General features: G+C 39.8%; 1 protein-coding gene and 1 non-coding gene across 2 annotated transcripts; both read left to right on the top strand.

The window, feature by feature from the left end:
* Positions 1 to 7,959: 7,959 nt before the first annotated feature.
* LOC103933790 (probable serine/threonine-protein kinase PBL11) lies at positions 7,960 to 11,239 on the top strand. The gene is made up of 6 exons (XM_048573820.1): positions 7,960 to 8,527; positions 8,827 to 9,131; positions 9,454 to 9,589; positions 9,720 to 9,862; positions 9,965 to 10,088; positions 10,366 to 11,239. The coding sequence occupies exons 1-6, from the start codon at positions 8,476 to 8,478 to the stop codon at positions 10,788 to 10,790; spliced, it is 1,185 nt and encodes a 394-aa protein (XP_048429777.1). The 5' UTR covers positions 7,960 to 8,475; the 3' UTR covers positions 10,791 to 11,239.
* Positions 11,240 to 12,971: 1,732 nt separating this feature from the next.
* On the top strand, positions 12,972 to 13,044 carry TRNAK-UUU. The gene has a single exon. It is a non-coding gene; the product is annotated as a tRNA-Lys (tRNA).

A 13,044-nucleotide genomic window follows, 5' to 3' on the forward strand; every position in this document is an offset into this window, starting at 1 on the left:
TTCCTGGGTCATCCAGCGTTCCGCCAAGTATTGAGGCCTGGAATGCTCTATATCCGATGCCTCCCGCTCCTATGCCTCTCGCTCCGATGCCTCTTACTCCGATGCCTCTTGCTCCGATGCCTCCTACTTCGATGCCTCCTGCTTCGATGACTTCCGCTTCTAGAGTTTTGCCTCGTGGTGGGTCTTCACGCAAACAAAAACAAAAACAACCTTTGTGAAGCTCCATTTGTTAGATACATTTGTAATTTCTCGAAAATTAATGAAAAAGCTTTGTTTTATTCACTGTATTGGGTTGCCTCCCAAGTAGCGCTTTCTTTAACGTCTTGCAGCCGGACGAAGAACACAATCATGCCTTAATGGAACCCACGGCATGGAGTTGATCATTGAATGGATGATGATACTTGAAATGTTCCGGCAATGGTTGAATTTCAAGAGTGGGTGCCCTAATCATTGACATCAACAACATATTAGTCAAAAACGACTTTGGATTTTGAGTTGGTGGCTTACCTACATGCTCCAATAAGAACTTAAGTACATCCTCCACGAAATGCTTCTCAAAACATTCAAGAATTGGATCTTTGTATGGAGTGGAATAGAGATCTGTCCTAAGATCCATGTAAACTCTTTCACCAAATTGGATTTGAGTAGGTGCCTGCAATGAAGAATGTAACACACGATTAATTGAAGTGGGAATTGGAATTTGAGTTGGTGGCTTACCTATGGGCTGCAATATTGGCTCTAAAGTCGCAGCACATTCAACAAATGCACAAGGGATGTTTTCATTCAGATTGGACATTCTGAAGGTTGTGGCTGTGTGATCCACTCCAATTTCCTCCTTGATGAATTCAAGATGCTCCTCAACCACTTTTTCCTCGTGAATTGTTGGAAAGGTGTCCAAGATGTCTTTCTTCCTCTCATCTTTCATGGATTGCATGAACCTGCCAGGGAAGGGTGCATTTGGGGGAACAAAGTTAGAAATAATTAAATTTGGAACAACCTTACTTGAATGGGGTGGTGTAGGAATATTGGGAGGTTGCGGCAAGGGTTGTTCTTCCCTTGCCGTGCCTTGTGCATCCTCCTCCTCTTCGAGCAGTAGCAATTCATCCATGGGCTCATCTTCAACCATTTGTTCTTGAATTTGTTCCATGCATTCTGCATTCTGCCTAAATTGACTGTTCCACTCAGCCAACTTTTTTGCTTGATAGAAATCCTCAATTGGTCGCCAAAATGCGTCTTGTTGAAATGGTTGAGCTTCCCTGCCCTGCTCCACAGAATTCAGTTGTTGAATAACTTCCTTATAATAATTTGATATACCTGAATTTGGATGTGAAGATTGAGGGGAAGGCTGTGGTGGTGCATATGAATCCTCATATGGTTGCCAATATGTTTCTTGGTGAGTCTCCTTAGCTTGATTTTGTGAACCCTGCACCAAAGAGTTTAATTCATTAAGAATTTGATTATAATCTATTGACGAATTTGAGTTTGGTTGGGCATATTGAATATGAGGTGGCTCCCAATATCTTTCTTGTTGAACATTTTGAGGTTCCCACCACATAGAAGTTGAATGATCACTCCAATCCGAATTGTAAGTATTGGAAAACACGTTATTCCTTGATTGAAGATCAACTATATCAACGTTTTGCATTTGGGACCTTTCCATGAGCTGTGACAAAAGATAAGCATTATCAAGTGCCATGTTGTGCTTCTAAAATCAACAAAATAAAACTAAAAATATATACACACAAACGAAAATAAAACAATCCAAGAGATTAGCAAAGTTGCTAATCCCCGGCAACGGCGCCAAAATTTGATGCGAGAATTATACGCACACAAATTAAACCCTCTTTTTGTCAATTGTAGTATAAGTATAAGTAGGGATCGTTCTGGACCGGGGATTAGGAGGGATTGCAAAATCACTTGGATTTGACTCAAAAACGTAAAAATACAATATAAAACACTATACTAGACTCAAAGAATGCAAAACTAAACTTTAAAACACTAAGACAAACCAAAGATTCAAAATGCTTTAAAAACACAAACTAAATTGATTTCTAACTAAAATGAACAATAAAGTAAAAGGGGATTGAGCTTTGGACAAAAGTAAACTAAAATGGATAGATTGCAAGAAAACAAATTGTAAATACGGATTTGACGGAAATGAATGGATGGGATGGCTAGCTAAGGGGTTCATCTCCACACATGTTACACTTGCATAATAAAAAGATTTCTAATTGCTTTTCAATAAACCATGAATTCTCAACGCCCCGGGTTAATTAGGTCCGCTTAAATTAACCGTCAAGTTTTCCTTAAGTTAATGAATTGGATGATTGCATACGACAACCCAAAGCATTCCTCACAAGTTCCCTACATGAATTGCATAATAGAGATACAAGCAAGAATCATTAAGCATCATGAAAACTATAAGTGTTGACGAGGCATTCGTTACTATGATTGCATGAAACTTATGCCAAGAATTTGTTTAACGCGATTGTTTATAAGCAACCTCCACTACTTGTGAATATAAGTTCATAACTATTACGTGAAACTCACTTATATTCTAGCGTCAAATTCATGCATGAAAATTAAGCGTCGACTCTCAATAAACATACATAAATAGGTTATCAATCAAATAGTTAAACAAATTGAATTCACAACTTATGAAACGTAATTAGAAGTACTCAAATCATAATGCAAGCATAAACATATATTTCGAATCACCCCCTAGCTAAAGGGGGTTTATTTCCTCATACGTACAAAACAAAGAGAATTGAAATTAAACATTGAAATCAAAGAAACGCCTAAACATTCCAACAACTCAATCTTGAATTGTATGAACGTTTAGGCCCTCTTATCTTCCTCTTTATTGTAGCATAAGGTCTAGGGATAGTTGGTTGGGGGGATGGAAGTGTTGGGAAATTATGGAAATGGATGAGGAGTGGTGGAAATGGAAGATGGTTTTTGGATTCTAAGGGAGAGAAACTCAAGGCTAAGGAAGTGTTTGTGGTGTGTTGTGTTGTGAATGAGATGAGATGTGAATGAATGAATGCAAGGGTATTTATAGGAGGAGTGGAGATGTATATGGCTATTTGTTTAAGGTGTTTGTGGTGTTGTGTTGTGTTGTGTTGTGAATGATGAAAGAATAAAGGGTGCATGTGGGGTGGAATTGAATGAATGCAAAGTGAATGAATAATGAAATGGGAAAGCATGACCAAGGTGGAAATGCATGTGATGGGTGGGAACAAAGGGGGAAACATGGCACAAGGGTGATGTTGTTGATATGTGAATGCATGTGTTGAATTGGTGGTGCAATGATGAAAGAATAAGTGCATGTGGAAGACTTGAATGAATGCAAAGTGAATGAATAATGAAATGAGAAATGTTGGAAAGTGATGGTAGTAATGCACGGTTTTGGTTGGTTTTTTTTATGATTTAAAATGTTTATGCATGATGAAGAGTTAATAAATAATGCATGTAGGGTTAGCTAGGTTGTGTGATGATGAGTGTATGTGGAATAAAGAATGAATGGTGGTGTAATGATGAAGTGAATGCATGTGGAATTAAAGAGGGAGAATGTGATGAAATGATGAAGTAGGAAGGTGGAAATGCATGTGAGATGTTGGAAAGGAATTGGGTTAAAGAATGGGAGTGCATGTGCTAGGTTGTTGTTGTGATAAGTGATAAGTGATAGATGTATGGTTATGATAAGTAGATGAGTGTATGGTTATGATAAGGAGATGAATGAATGATATGTTAAGTGATAAATGAATGATATGTGGTGAGTGATAAGTGAATGTAAGTGATAATAAGGCTAGTTTAAAGGGCTAGGGTTTAAGTACATAGAGTGGGCCTAAAATAGGTTGGTTTGCATGGCATAATATGTTTGATTAGGCTAGAGGTTTTCCATGGCTCAAAGGATTTGTTTGATTGGGCTAGGCCCTTTGTTTGATGTCCCCAAAGAGTATACAAGGCTTCAATTTCGTCCATCCTCTTTGCTCCATGATTAAGCTATCCAATCCATGCCCAAAAGTGCCCCAAATAGCCTCAAAATGCACTTTCTTGCTCCCTAAGCCCTTAGAACCTGAAAACACACAAAAGAAGCATAAATGACTAAAATAACTATGAATTAACAACATAGATGCACGAAAACAAGCTAAGTAAGTCGCCTAAATATGCTCCTATCAGACCATTCTAGAGCTAAATTATGGAGCAAGGGTCGGCTAGGGCCATGTGACGCACAGCAGGAGGTAATGCTCAACTGCCGGTACATGTTGCTTCTATGTAGAATATTTTGGGGCGACGAGGACAAAACTTGATTCCGAGTCTGTCCTTCCAATGTTCGTCTACCCTTGGCATGTCTTTTAGGCCGAGTTGTTGTGTTCGTCAAAAAACTTTGCATCCACCAAGGTCTACGCCTTTATCATCCCATGTTTGGATTGGGCAGAATAATGCGTCATGAGGATGACTGCGTGCGTTTAAAGGTGAGACTTAAGCTTTCGGGTTGCAACAACTATCACCAAAATAGATTTGAATTTCTGATAGCATCGATGAGAGCTTTTGAACTATGGAATACAGGTAGTCAAGCCCCCAACTCTTCTCGTATAATGGTAGAGTTTATTGCTACTTCAGATACCATCAAACATGTGAATCAGTCCTTCTCTGCTTCCGGTTTAGATAATAGGGATGTGATATCGAGTACTTCTTCAAGTCCTTGAATGTGCATTGGCGAACCTCGTCCCAAAGTGCATGCTTCTCTGCTAGAGCGAAGTAGTCTGCCAGAGTTAGATCTTCTTTCATGATTAATTTTTTGAATAGCGGATGGTCTGCTAGAAGTCTTTTTTGGAAGGCTACTCTAGCTATCAAGTCGTTACATCCGACTATCATTGCCTTCTCTGCTTTGAACCTTTTCACATAGTCACGAAGCGACTCTTTTGGGTTCTTCTTGACGTTAAACAAATGGTCAGACTTCTTTTTTATTTAGCGATTTGATGAATATTCTTTGGTGAAAACCAAAAAAAGTTCGTAGAAACTCCGGATGGATTGTGGCAATAGGGTGTATAACCAATCTTGCGCCTCGCCTTGTAGAGTGGTGGTAAATATCTTGCGCATGAGATTGTCGTTGTTTCGATAGAGGATCATTGCGCTTCGGTAGTTCTTTAAATGTCTCTCCAGGTTTTCGTCCCCTTTGAAAGATGTGAAATATGGCATGCTAAACTCGCGTGAAGGCTCTGCCTGCTCGATCTCATCCGTGAAGGTTGACCTGCTTATGTTGGTCATGTTCCGTCGTAATGCCTCGTCAGTGACCTCTTTGCATTGGAAATCACACAATCGCTTAGTCAAGAGTATCTTTACTTCTTCCTGGATTTATCTTTGCTGGGGTAGTGGAGCTCTCGGCTGCCCCTAGCCGTAACTTGCTAGTCTAGGCTCCTCTTTTATGTGTTTGGCTCGTTTATGCCGCGGATGCAGTGAGTGTGGTACGTTCCTAGCAGGCGAGCGAGTTCTTCGTAGGCTACCGGTTGAACTTGAGCCGGATTGAGTGACTATTTCTCTCCGTCTGTCATTCTACTTACTCCGATGTAAGGTGGAGGATGCTCCTTGCGAGCTTAGTCGGAAATGAACACTTTGCCTGGAAGGCTACTCATGTTGACTATCGGAGTGTGACCCTAACCATGAATGTATACTCGTCCGTGGGCCTAGTCGAGAGTGCACGCTTCTCCGCACGCTAAGACAGGAATATACGCTATCTCGGGGGCCCAATCAGGAGTGTACATTGCCCGAACGCTTGGTTCGTGGCTGGTCAAGTGGCTGTTTGCCAGGACGCTGCTGGAGAGGTTCTTCGTCTGCCCTTGTCCTACTTTGGGACACCTTGTCTGAGGCACGTTGTATCTCGGTGCGCTACAAGAGCTGGTTCACCAAGGTCGTCTGCTGTGTGAGGGCGCTCGTCAACTCTATGACTTGTCGAGATAAGTGTTGTTTTCCATTTGGGTTGGAAGAGTTTGGAAGGAATGTATCTCCTTGAGCAGTGGAAGTGTGGTAGACTTCGGGCACAAGATTTGAGTTGGGAAATGTCAAATCCGCAGAAAAATGTGGTGAAAATGCTCCTGGTTTGATCATTGGTCCAGAAATTTGAAGCCCGGACAGTTGAACTGGTCTTGGACAAATTTGGGCTGCTTGGAATTCCACGAGAGCAGACTGGGCCGCAGGAGCATGCTGGGCCACTAGAGCAGGCTGGGCCACAGAAGCAGGCTGGGCCACGAGAGCAGGCTGCTCAACGGGAGCAAGTTGGGCCACGGGAGTGGGCTGCTCAGCGTGTGGTACACGTGGGTGCGAGGCTAGGGCTCGACTTGGCAATGCGTTGGGCTCGCGTTGGGTTTGGAGTAACATGGCTTGGGTCATGGCCTTGGTGCCATGAGCCTTAGATGGCATGGCTCGGGTCGTGGTAGTGGTGTCATAGACCTCGCCACGGGTGGCCACCGTGGTGGTTGCCATGGTGGAACCTTGTGGTGGTGGTGCCGCTCCCCCTAGGATCACATTTAGTCTCGTGGATCGCCACGGTCCCATTTCTTGAATATTTGAATTTTCACTCATGGAGTTTTCTAAATTTCTAGCCCTTGTATTTCTCTTTTTCGTTTTATCAAAGAATCTTTGCAAATAAAAAATTTTAATAATAAGAACGTATGAAAAATACAAGTGGACTAGAAAATAGAGAAAAAAAACCTTTTTATGCGAGAGTCTTCTACGAGTGTGAATTTCAACTCTCAATGAAAGCACCAATTTGTGGATGCAAATTTCTTCCTCCTTGATCTTGGACAAAATTGCACCTACAAAACAAATAACACTTTAGGTCAAGGCCAAGAGCCTCACGCGCCCACAATGAATGGGGGGGCTTTGGCCGAAGAACCTCTGATGCCAAAGTTAGAATTTAGAGAGAAAAGTGTTTGAGAGTTTTGGAGAATTTTAGTAAGAGTGTTGAAAACTAGGTTTTTTGGGAGTTTATGGTATAATTAGCTAATCAATTAAAATAATGGCTTAATTGATCAACTAATAATGTCACAAAAAAATACAAATATGGCGGAAAAATGAAGGAAATGGCCGGTTCCCTTGGGAGAGAGGGTAACCGGCCTTTAGTGTATTTTTTGGGCATAATGGATAGTTTAATTGACAATTAATGGATTAATTAAGTAATAATCTCATTAATTAGTAATCTCATTAATTAGCCAATTAACTTAATTTACATGGGATATTTTGTAGGTTATAGAATGATAGCTAATTGATTAGCTAAAAGAGTGAAAGTGAGGTAAAAAGTATATGGAATGAAATAGGTTTTGAATTGTTACCTATTATGGGCACTTTCGACTTTGTTGAGGGATGATAGGTCAACACATACACCTCACATTTTTTTACCTACTCTCCACTTCACAATTTTTTTTTAATTTTTTACTCAATGAAACCGGATTGAAGAAGAATGTGGGGTTGATAGAACGCATTCATGAATCATTGGATTGAAGAATTTCATTGTATGTACAAAACCAATCATATGTGGGGTGTTAATAAAAAAAAAGCCAAAAGCAATCCTGTTAGATTCTTGACATTAAGATCTAGAGTGGATCAAATTTCATGACCATTGATTCCAATGTCTAATTATGTAGGAATAGAATCCTCTCTGGATCCTCTTTATGGGGATCCGAATGATCAATCAATCGTATCCGTTCATCGTACATTGTGCAGTTAAAAATCATTTTTAATTTTTAATTTAAAATTGAATAGAAATAGTACCTAATGAAAACTGATCGTATAATGTACGATGAATAAAGAGGATTGATTGATATCTGGATTTCCATAAGGAAGATCCGGTGAAAATCCTTGTACAATTATGTAAACTTGACTGATTCTCCTCTTAAGATATCGCTTTCAATAAAACCCTTCTGCTTACAAAAAAACGAAATGGAAAATTCAGCAGAGACCAAAACAAAACCAGAGAAAATTATCCAATTTGTAGGCACCAATGAGTGTGTTTGTCGGAGTAAAATGATAAAGAGACTCAAAAGCAAGTCAACCGCGTATAGCTCTGTGCTTCACGGAAGTCTAAAAAGGCAACCAAGAAGCTCCAATGGCAAGAAACCTTCACAGCAACTTTTCCATTCTTTTCTTCCTCCTTGCTTTTTGTTAGCTTCTCATCCAAAAAAACAAAACCCAAAAAAGTAAAAGGAAACCAACCCGAAAGCACTAATCGTCGTCTTTGCCATCAGCTACTGCTAGCTAGGATCTCTGAAAAGTAAAAAGTTGCAATCTTTTTCTCGTCTGAATTGCGGACTTTGCAGTTGGGTTCTTAGTCTTTATGCTCCTCTGCGGAAAGAGTGAAAAATCGTGCTGGCAGATTGAACCCAGAAAACAAAATCTCAGTCTGCAGTTGGGTTCTTGTCTGTTGAATTTGAAGACCTTGGTGAGAGACAGAGATTTTGGGAAACTTTTGTTTTGATGGGGGTTTGCTGGAGCAACAAAATCAAGGCCGAAAGTTCTTTGAATACAGGTAACTTTTTTTTTCTTTTTCTTTTTTTCTGGAAGGAAAAAACTAGTCAGTTGTTGATTTTTCCTCAGAAAATATTGAACTTTATTTTTCCTGGATGTTTTCTTTTTGTTTGACCAGATGGGTTTTTATTTTTGAGGTAATTCTATATGTTTTATATAGAAATCATGGGTATTTAAAGGTTTTGTTGTGGAAGAATTGTTTTGATGATGGATGATAGAAGTTTATAGTATGAGTTCACCACTACATTGTGGAGTGAATCTTTTGGTGATGTTTTTCAATTGGGTTGCTATCTCTGACAGGATTCAATTCGAAACATGGGAGTGGTTCAAGTGGCAGGAACTCGTCTTCTTTCATGCCCGTGACTCCTCGGAGCGAGGGTGAGATCTTACAGTCCACTACTCTGAAGAGTATCAGCTTCAGTGAGCTCAAAACCGCCACCAGAAACTTCCGTCCTGACAGTGTGCTGGGAGATGGGGGTTTTGGTTCCGTTTTCAAAGGTTGGATTGACGAAAGTTCGCTTATAGCATCCAAGGCCGGGACTGGCATGGTGATCGCCGTGAAGAAACTCAACCAAGATGGGTTCCAGGGTCACAAGGAATGGCTGGTGAGTGCAATTACCTCAACATTTTTATGAGTTTTGATGGTGATCTGAAATAACTTGTTATCTGCATTGCATGTTTATAGCTTCATGCCAGTAGTTTACTGCTCTTTAGTTTCGAGAAACTTGCCATTCGAAATTCTCCATATCACCTAAAGTTTACTGCTCTTTAGTTTCGAGAAACTTTCCATTCGAAATTCTCCATATCACCTAACTGTGACTTGTCTATGACTTGCAACTTTTGTTAGATTATGTAATGTCAATTTGGATTTGTTTTCGAATCATATCTCGATACCAGAATGATGAATCCTACATTTTGGATATACAGGCAGAAATCAACTATCTAGGAGAGCTGCATCATCCTAATCTTGTGAAACTTATTGGATATTGCTTAGAGGATGATCACCGGCTCTTAGTTTATGAGTTCATGCCTAAGGGCAGCATGGAAAACCATCTATTCAGGAGTGAGTTCATTACATCCCCAATAGCGGGATTTGTTTTGAACCTTTCTCCTCCCCCCTTTTTCTTCTTAGAGAAAGCATGTTGCAAGTTGCATATGATACCTTGTTACTGAAGCATATACTGTTGCAACAGGAGGTTCTCACTTTCAGCCACTTTCTTGGAGCCTCCGAATGAAAATCGCCCTTGGTGCTGCAAAGGGACTTGCCTTTCTCCACAATGCTGAAACACAAATTATACACCGTGACTTCAAGTCAGCTAATATTTTGCTCGATTCGGTTTGTAATTCGATAGCCTATTTTCATCAGATTCAAGTATGGTTGGATATGCCAAATTTCACTATTTCAGGGTCCCCCACTGACTCCTTGTTTTAATTTCAGAACTACAATGCAAAGCTGTCTGATTTCGGGTTAGCCAGGGATGGGCCAACTGGTGGCAAGAGCCACGTCTCTACTAGGGTTATTGGAACCCAGGGATATGCTGCTCCGGAGTATTTAGCCACAGGTGCTACACCTACTTCATTTTTGTCTAAAATCCTTGACCTGTATGAACCTCTTTGGCCTTTAGAAACCAAGCTCCTCTCCGAATGTCAAAATTTCTTGTAGTTTCTTCCATTAAGTACCAATTCCCGGCCTTCTCTTAAAACTAATCTGTCAATTTACCAGTCGTTCAATTGTTGGCCACTGATGGAATGCAGCTGCAATTGCCAAAGTTTAGGTTTAATAATTTAATAGAACCAAAGTTCAGTTAGTGCTTATCTAATTGCTGTTTTCTTCGTCAGGTCATCTTACTACCAAGAGTGACATATACAGTTTCGGAGTTGTTCTTCTAGAAATGTTATCTGGACAACGAACTGTAGATAAGAACAGGCCAACTGGAGAACACAATCTGGTGGAATGGGCAAAACCATACTTGAGAAACCAACGCCGAGTTTTTCGTGTCATTGATTCTCGCCTTAAAGGCCAGTACTCAGTCAGTTGTGCCCAAAAGGCCGCTGCCCTTGCACTTCAATGTCTTGCTGTAGATCCCAAGGACAGACCTGACATGAATGAAGTGGTAACAATACTGGATGAGCTTCAGGACGTCCCCGAAGGTACTCAGAAAGAGCATAATGCAACTAGTCCCAAGTCCAGCAAAAGGAGTGTTGACGATGCTGCCAACGTGACTGCTTATCCCCGGCCTTCTAGAGACCCACTTTTTGCTTGAAGAGAGAGTTTTCGTGCTGCCCGAGATATAGTGAAGGTGTGAAGTGAAGTCTTGATAGATAAAATTTGTACATAGCCTAGAATTGTTCAAAGTAGTGTGTAGTGATTGTGTATGATGTCTTCGAGCCTACTGCCTTCGAGTATTTTCCGGTTATTTACGCACAGAATCACTGAACTTGTGGAGTTGTTTTCTGGTTACTGAAAGAAAAAAAATGCAGAAGTGCAACATGTGTATGAGAAGTGTGATTCGGCTCATTGAGTGATTTTCGTTCCTCTCGGAATTATGGGACCTTGATAACGTCCTCCATTAGTGTATAGATGGTCTGTTGCCTCATAGATGTGTCTCATATTCAAATATAAGATGTAAATCGGAAGTTTCCGATGCATTGGAGATATTATAACTCTGTATACAGTTTATGTAATTTTTTATTCAAACTTCAAGCACAAGAATCCACTGTAGCACAACTTAAACTGGATTGATGTTATCATCCGGGTTCGAATCCCGGCACTGGAATTGCTCTTTTATTTGAATCCCGTCATATCACAAACCTCTTTAAGAACTTACAGAGGGGATCTTGGCCGATTTTTTGGTTTTTACTGACCCCTCATCAAGAGGGATTGCTAGCAACGGATCTCAAACTTAAATATTGGTCTAGTGAAGTGAATGATCTTCAACAACTCAAGTGAACTATCTGCATTCTTTGTAACATAGTTTTCAGAGTTTAAAACATTGTTAAGCTTGGCATTTTGTACAAAATTGTGGGTGTCCAGAGAAAAAGAAAAAATAATTTGGGTGTTCAAGTAAATAAGAGTGTCCAGAGACCATTTTTGGGGTACATAGAACTACTATTTGCTTAATGGCCATGTATTGCTCCAAAACCCTTTTCTTTTTTGAGGTAAAGTGGAATTTGATGTTTAAACAGGCTCCACTCCTGACAGCGGAAATAGTGTTTTTATTTTCCCTTCTATTTCTCCACAAATCACCCAACAACAATTGCTCTCACACGTTAGGGTTTGTAGTCAATTATACAAGTCTTGGTCTTCTTCTTTAGACGACTAACTTTAACATTCATCAATTCAATTTATTGGTGAACCAACTAACCAAAACCACATAAATCCGAGATATTTTATACTCTAAAGCACTTTTCGATTTCATTAACTAGTAATCCAAATCGTATATCATCTCTACAACCGGGTAATATGAACAACCATACCTGCTATCATATTTCATTCTACTAACCCAATTAATTTAATTCGCGATCATCAACCATAAACATGCGAACAGGTCAATTATTTACGGTCCTTATCCTTAAATGGTCCTGTCCATATGAAATCTATCTCCCAGCAAATGTCACACACACACACACACACAAACACACACATATATATATATGTATGTATGTATGTATGTATGTATGTCATGAATTACATATTAGTCACGTTTTTTATATTTGATGACGCTGCTTGTATACTTTTGATTTCCATATATATATCCAATGCAGGAGGATCAAGAACAAAACCAACTTGGAATGAAAAGTTTACATTCAACATAGAATATCCTAGAGACAAAGATCACAAATATATGATTTGGTTTCGTATCATGGACACCCAAAAGCTTTTGGAGCATGATGTAGTTGTTGGAGATCCTGTGCATATTTTAAGATTGGAATTCAAGATTTTCTCAAATGAAATGAAGATTGAGCGTCAATAGATGAAACGATCGATGATATGGTATATGCAACATAACACTTTGTTATAATTGGTAATTGTACCAATTATTTGTAGGATGTACGCGAAGGATGTGATAGCGTTGGGCAGAGAGTGGAATGGCTGAACTTCCAACTTGCAAAGCAGAGTCGTCCTTGAAGACAACACTTATGCTGGAGAGATCTCTATTGCTTTAACTTTCACCTTAAATTCATAAGCTAAATCCTACCCCGTAGATTTATAATTATATAAAATAAATGACGGTGCTATCCACACGCTTCTTTTTATCTTTCACACTCTTCTCAATTTTTGACTACCGGATAAAATGGATTGAAAAGGATCAAATCACAGAAATTAACAGAAGGGTGTGTAAGAAGCAAAAATGAGTGTATGGATAGCACTCCTAAAAACACGTTTCATAAAATCCAAATATCTTTTACTTTAAATATATTATATATGTTATAGCTAGCGTCAAGCCGTCTTAGCTCAGCTGGTAGAGCGCGTGGCTTTTAACCACGTGGTCGTGGGTTCGATTCCCACAGACGGCG

The sequence above is a fragment of a genome, unplaced genomic scaffold (genome assembly GCF_019419815.1).
Source record: "Pyrus x bretschneideri cultivar Hongxiangsu unplaced genomic scaffold, Pyrus_bretschneideri_v1 Contig11, whole genome shotgun sequence".
Classification (NCBI taxonomy): Eukaryota; Viridiplantae; Streptophyta; class Magnoliopsida; order Rosales; family Rosaceae; genus Pyrus; species Pyrus x bretschneideri.

What these genes read in the sequence shown, in the direction of transcription:
- LOC103933790 (XM_048573820.1), top strand. Translation starts at nt 8,476, where the DNA reads ATGGGGGTTTGCTGGAGCAACAAAATCAAGGCCGAAAGTTCTTTGAAT. An exon ending in GGAAAACCATCTATTCAGGA is followed by an intron (nt 9,590 to 9,719) that starts GTGAGTTCATTA and finishes CTGTTGCAACAG; the next exon opens with GAGGTTCTCACTTTCAGCCA. An exon ending in TCCGGAGTATTTAGCCACAG is followed by an intron (nt 10,089 to 10,365) that starts GTGCTACACCTA and finishes TTTCTTCGTCAG; the next exon opens with GTCATCTTACTACCAAGAGT.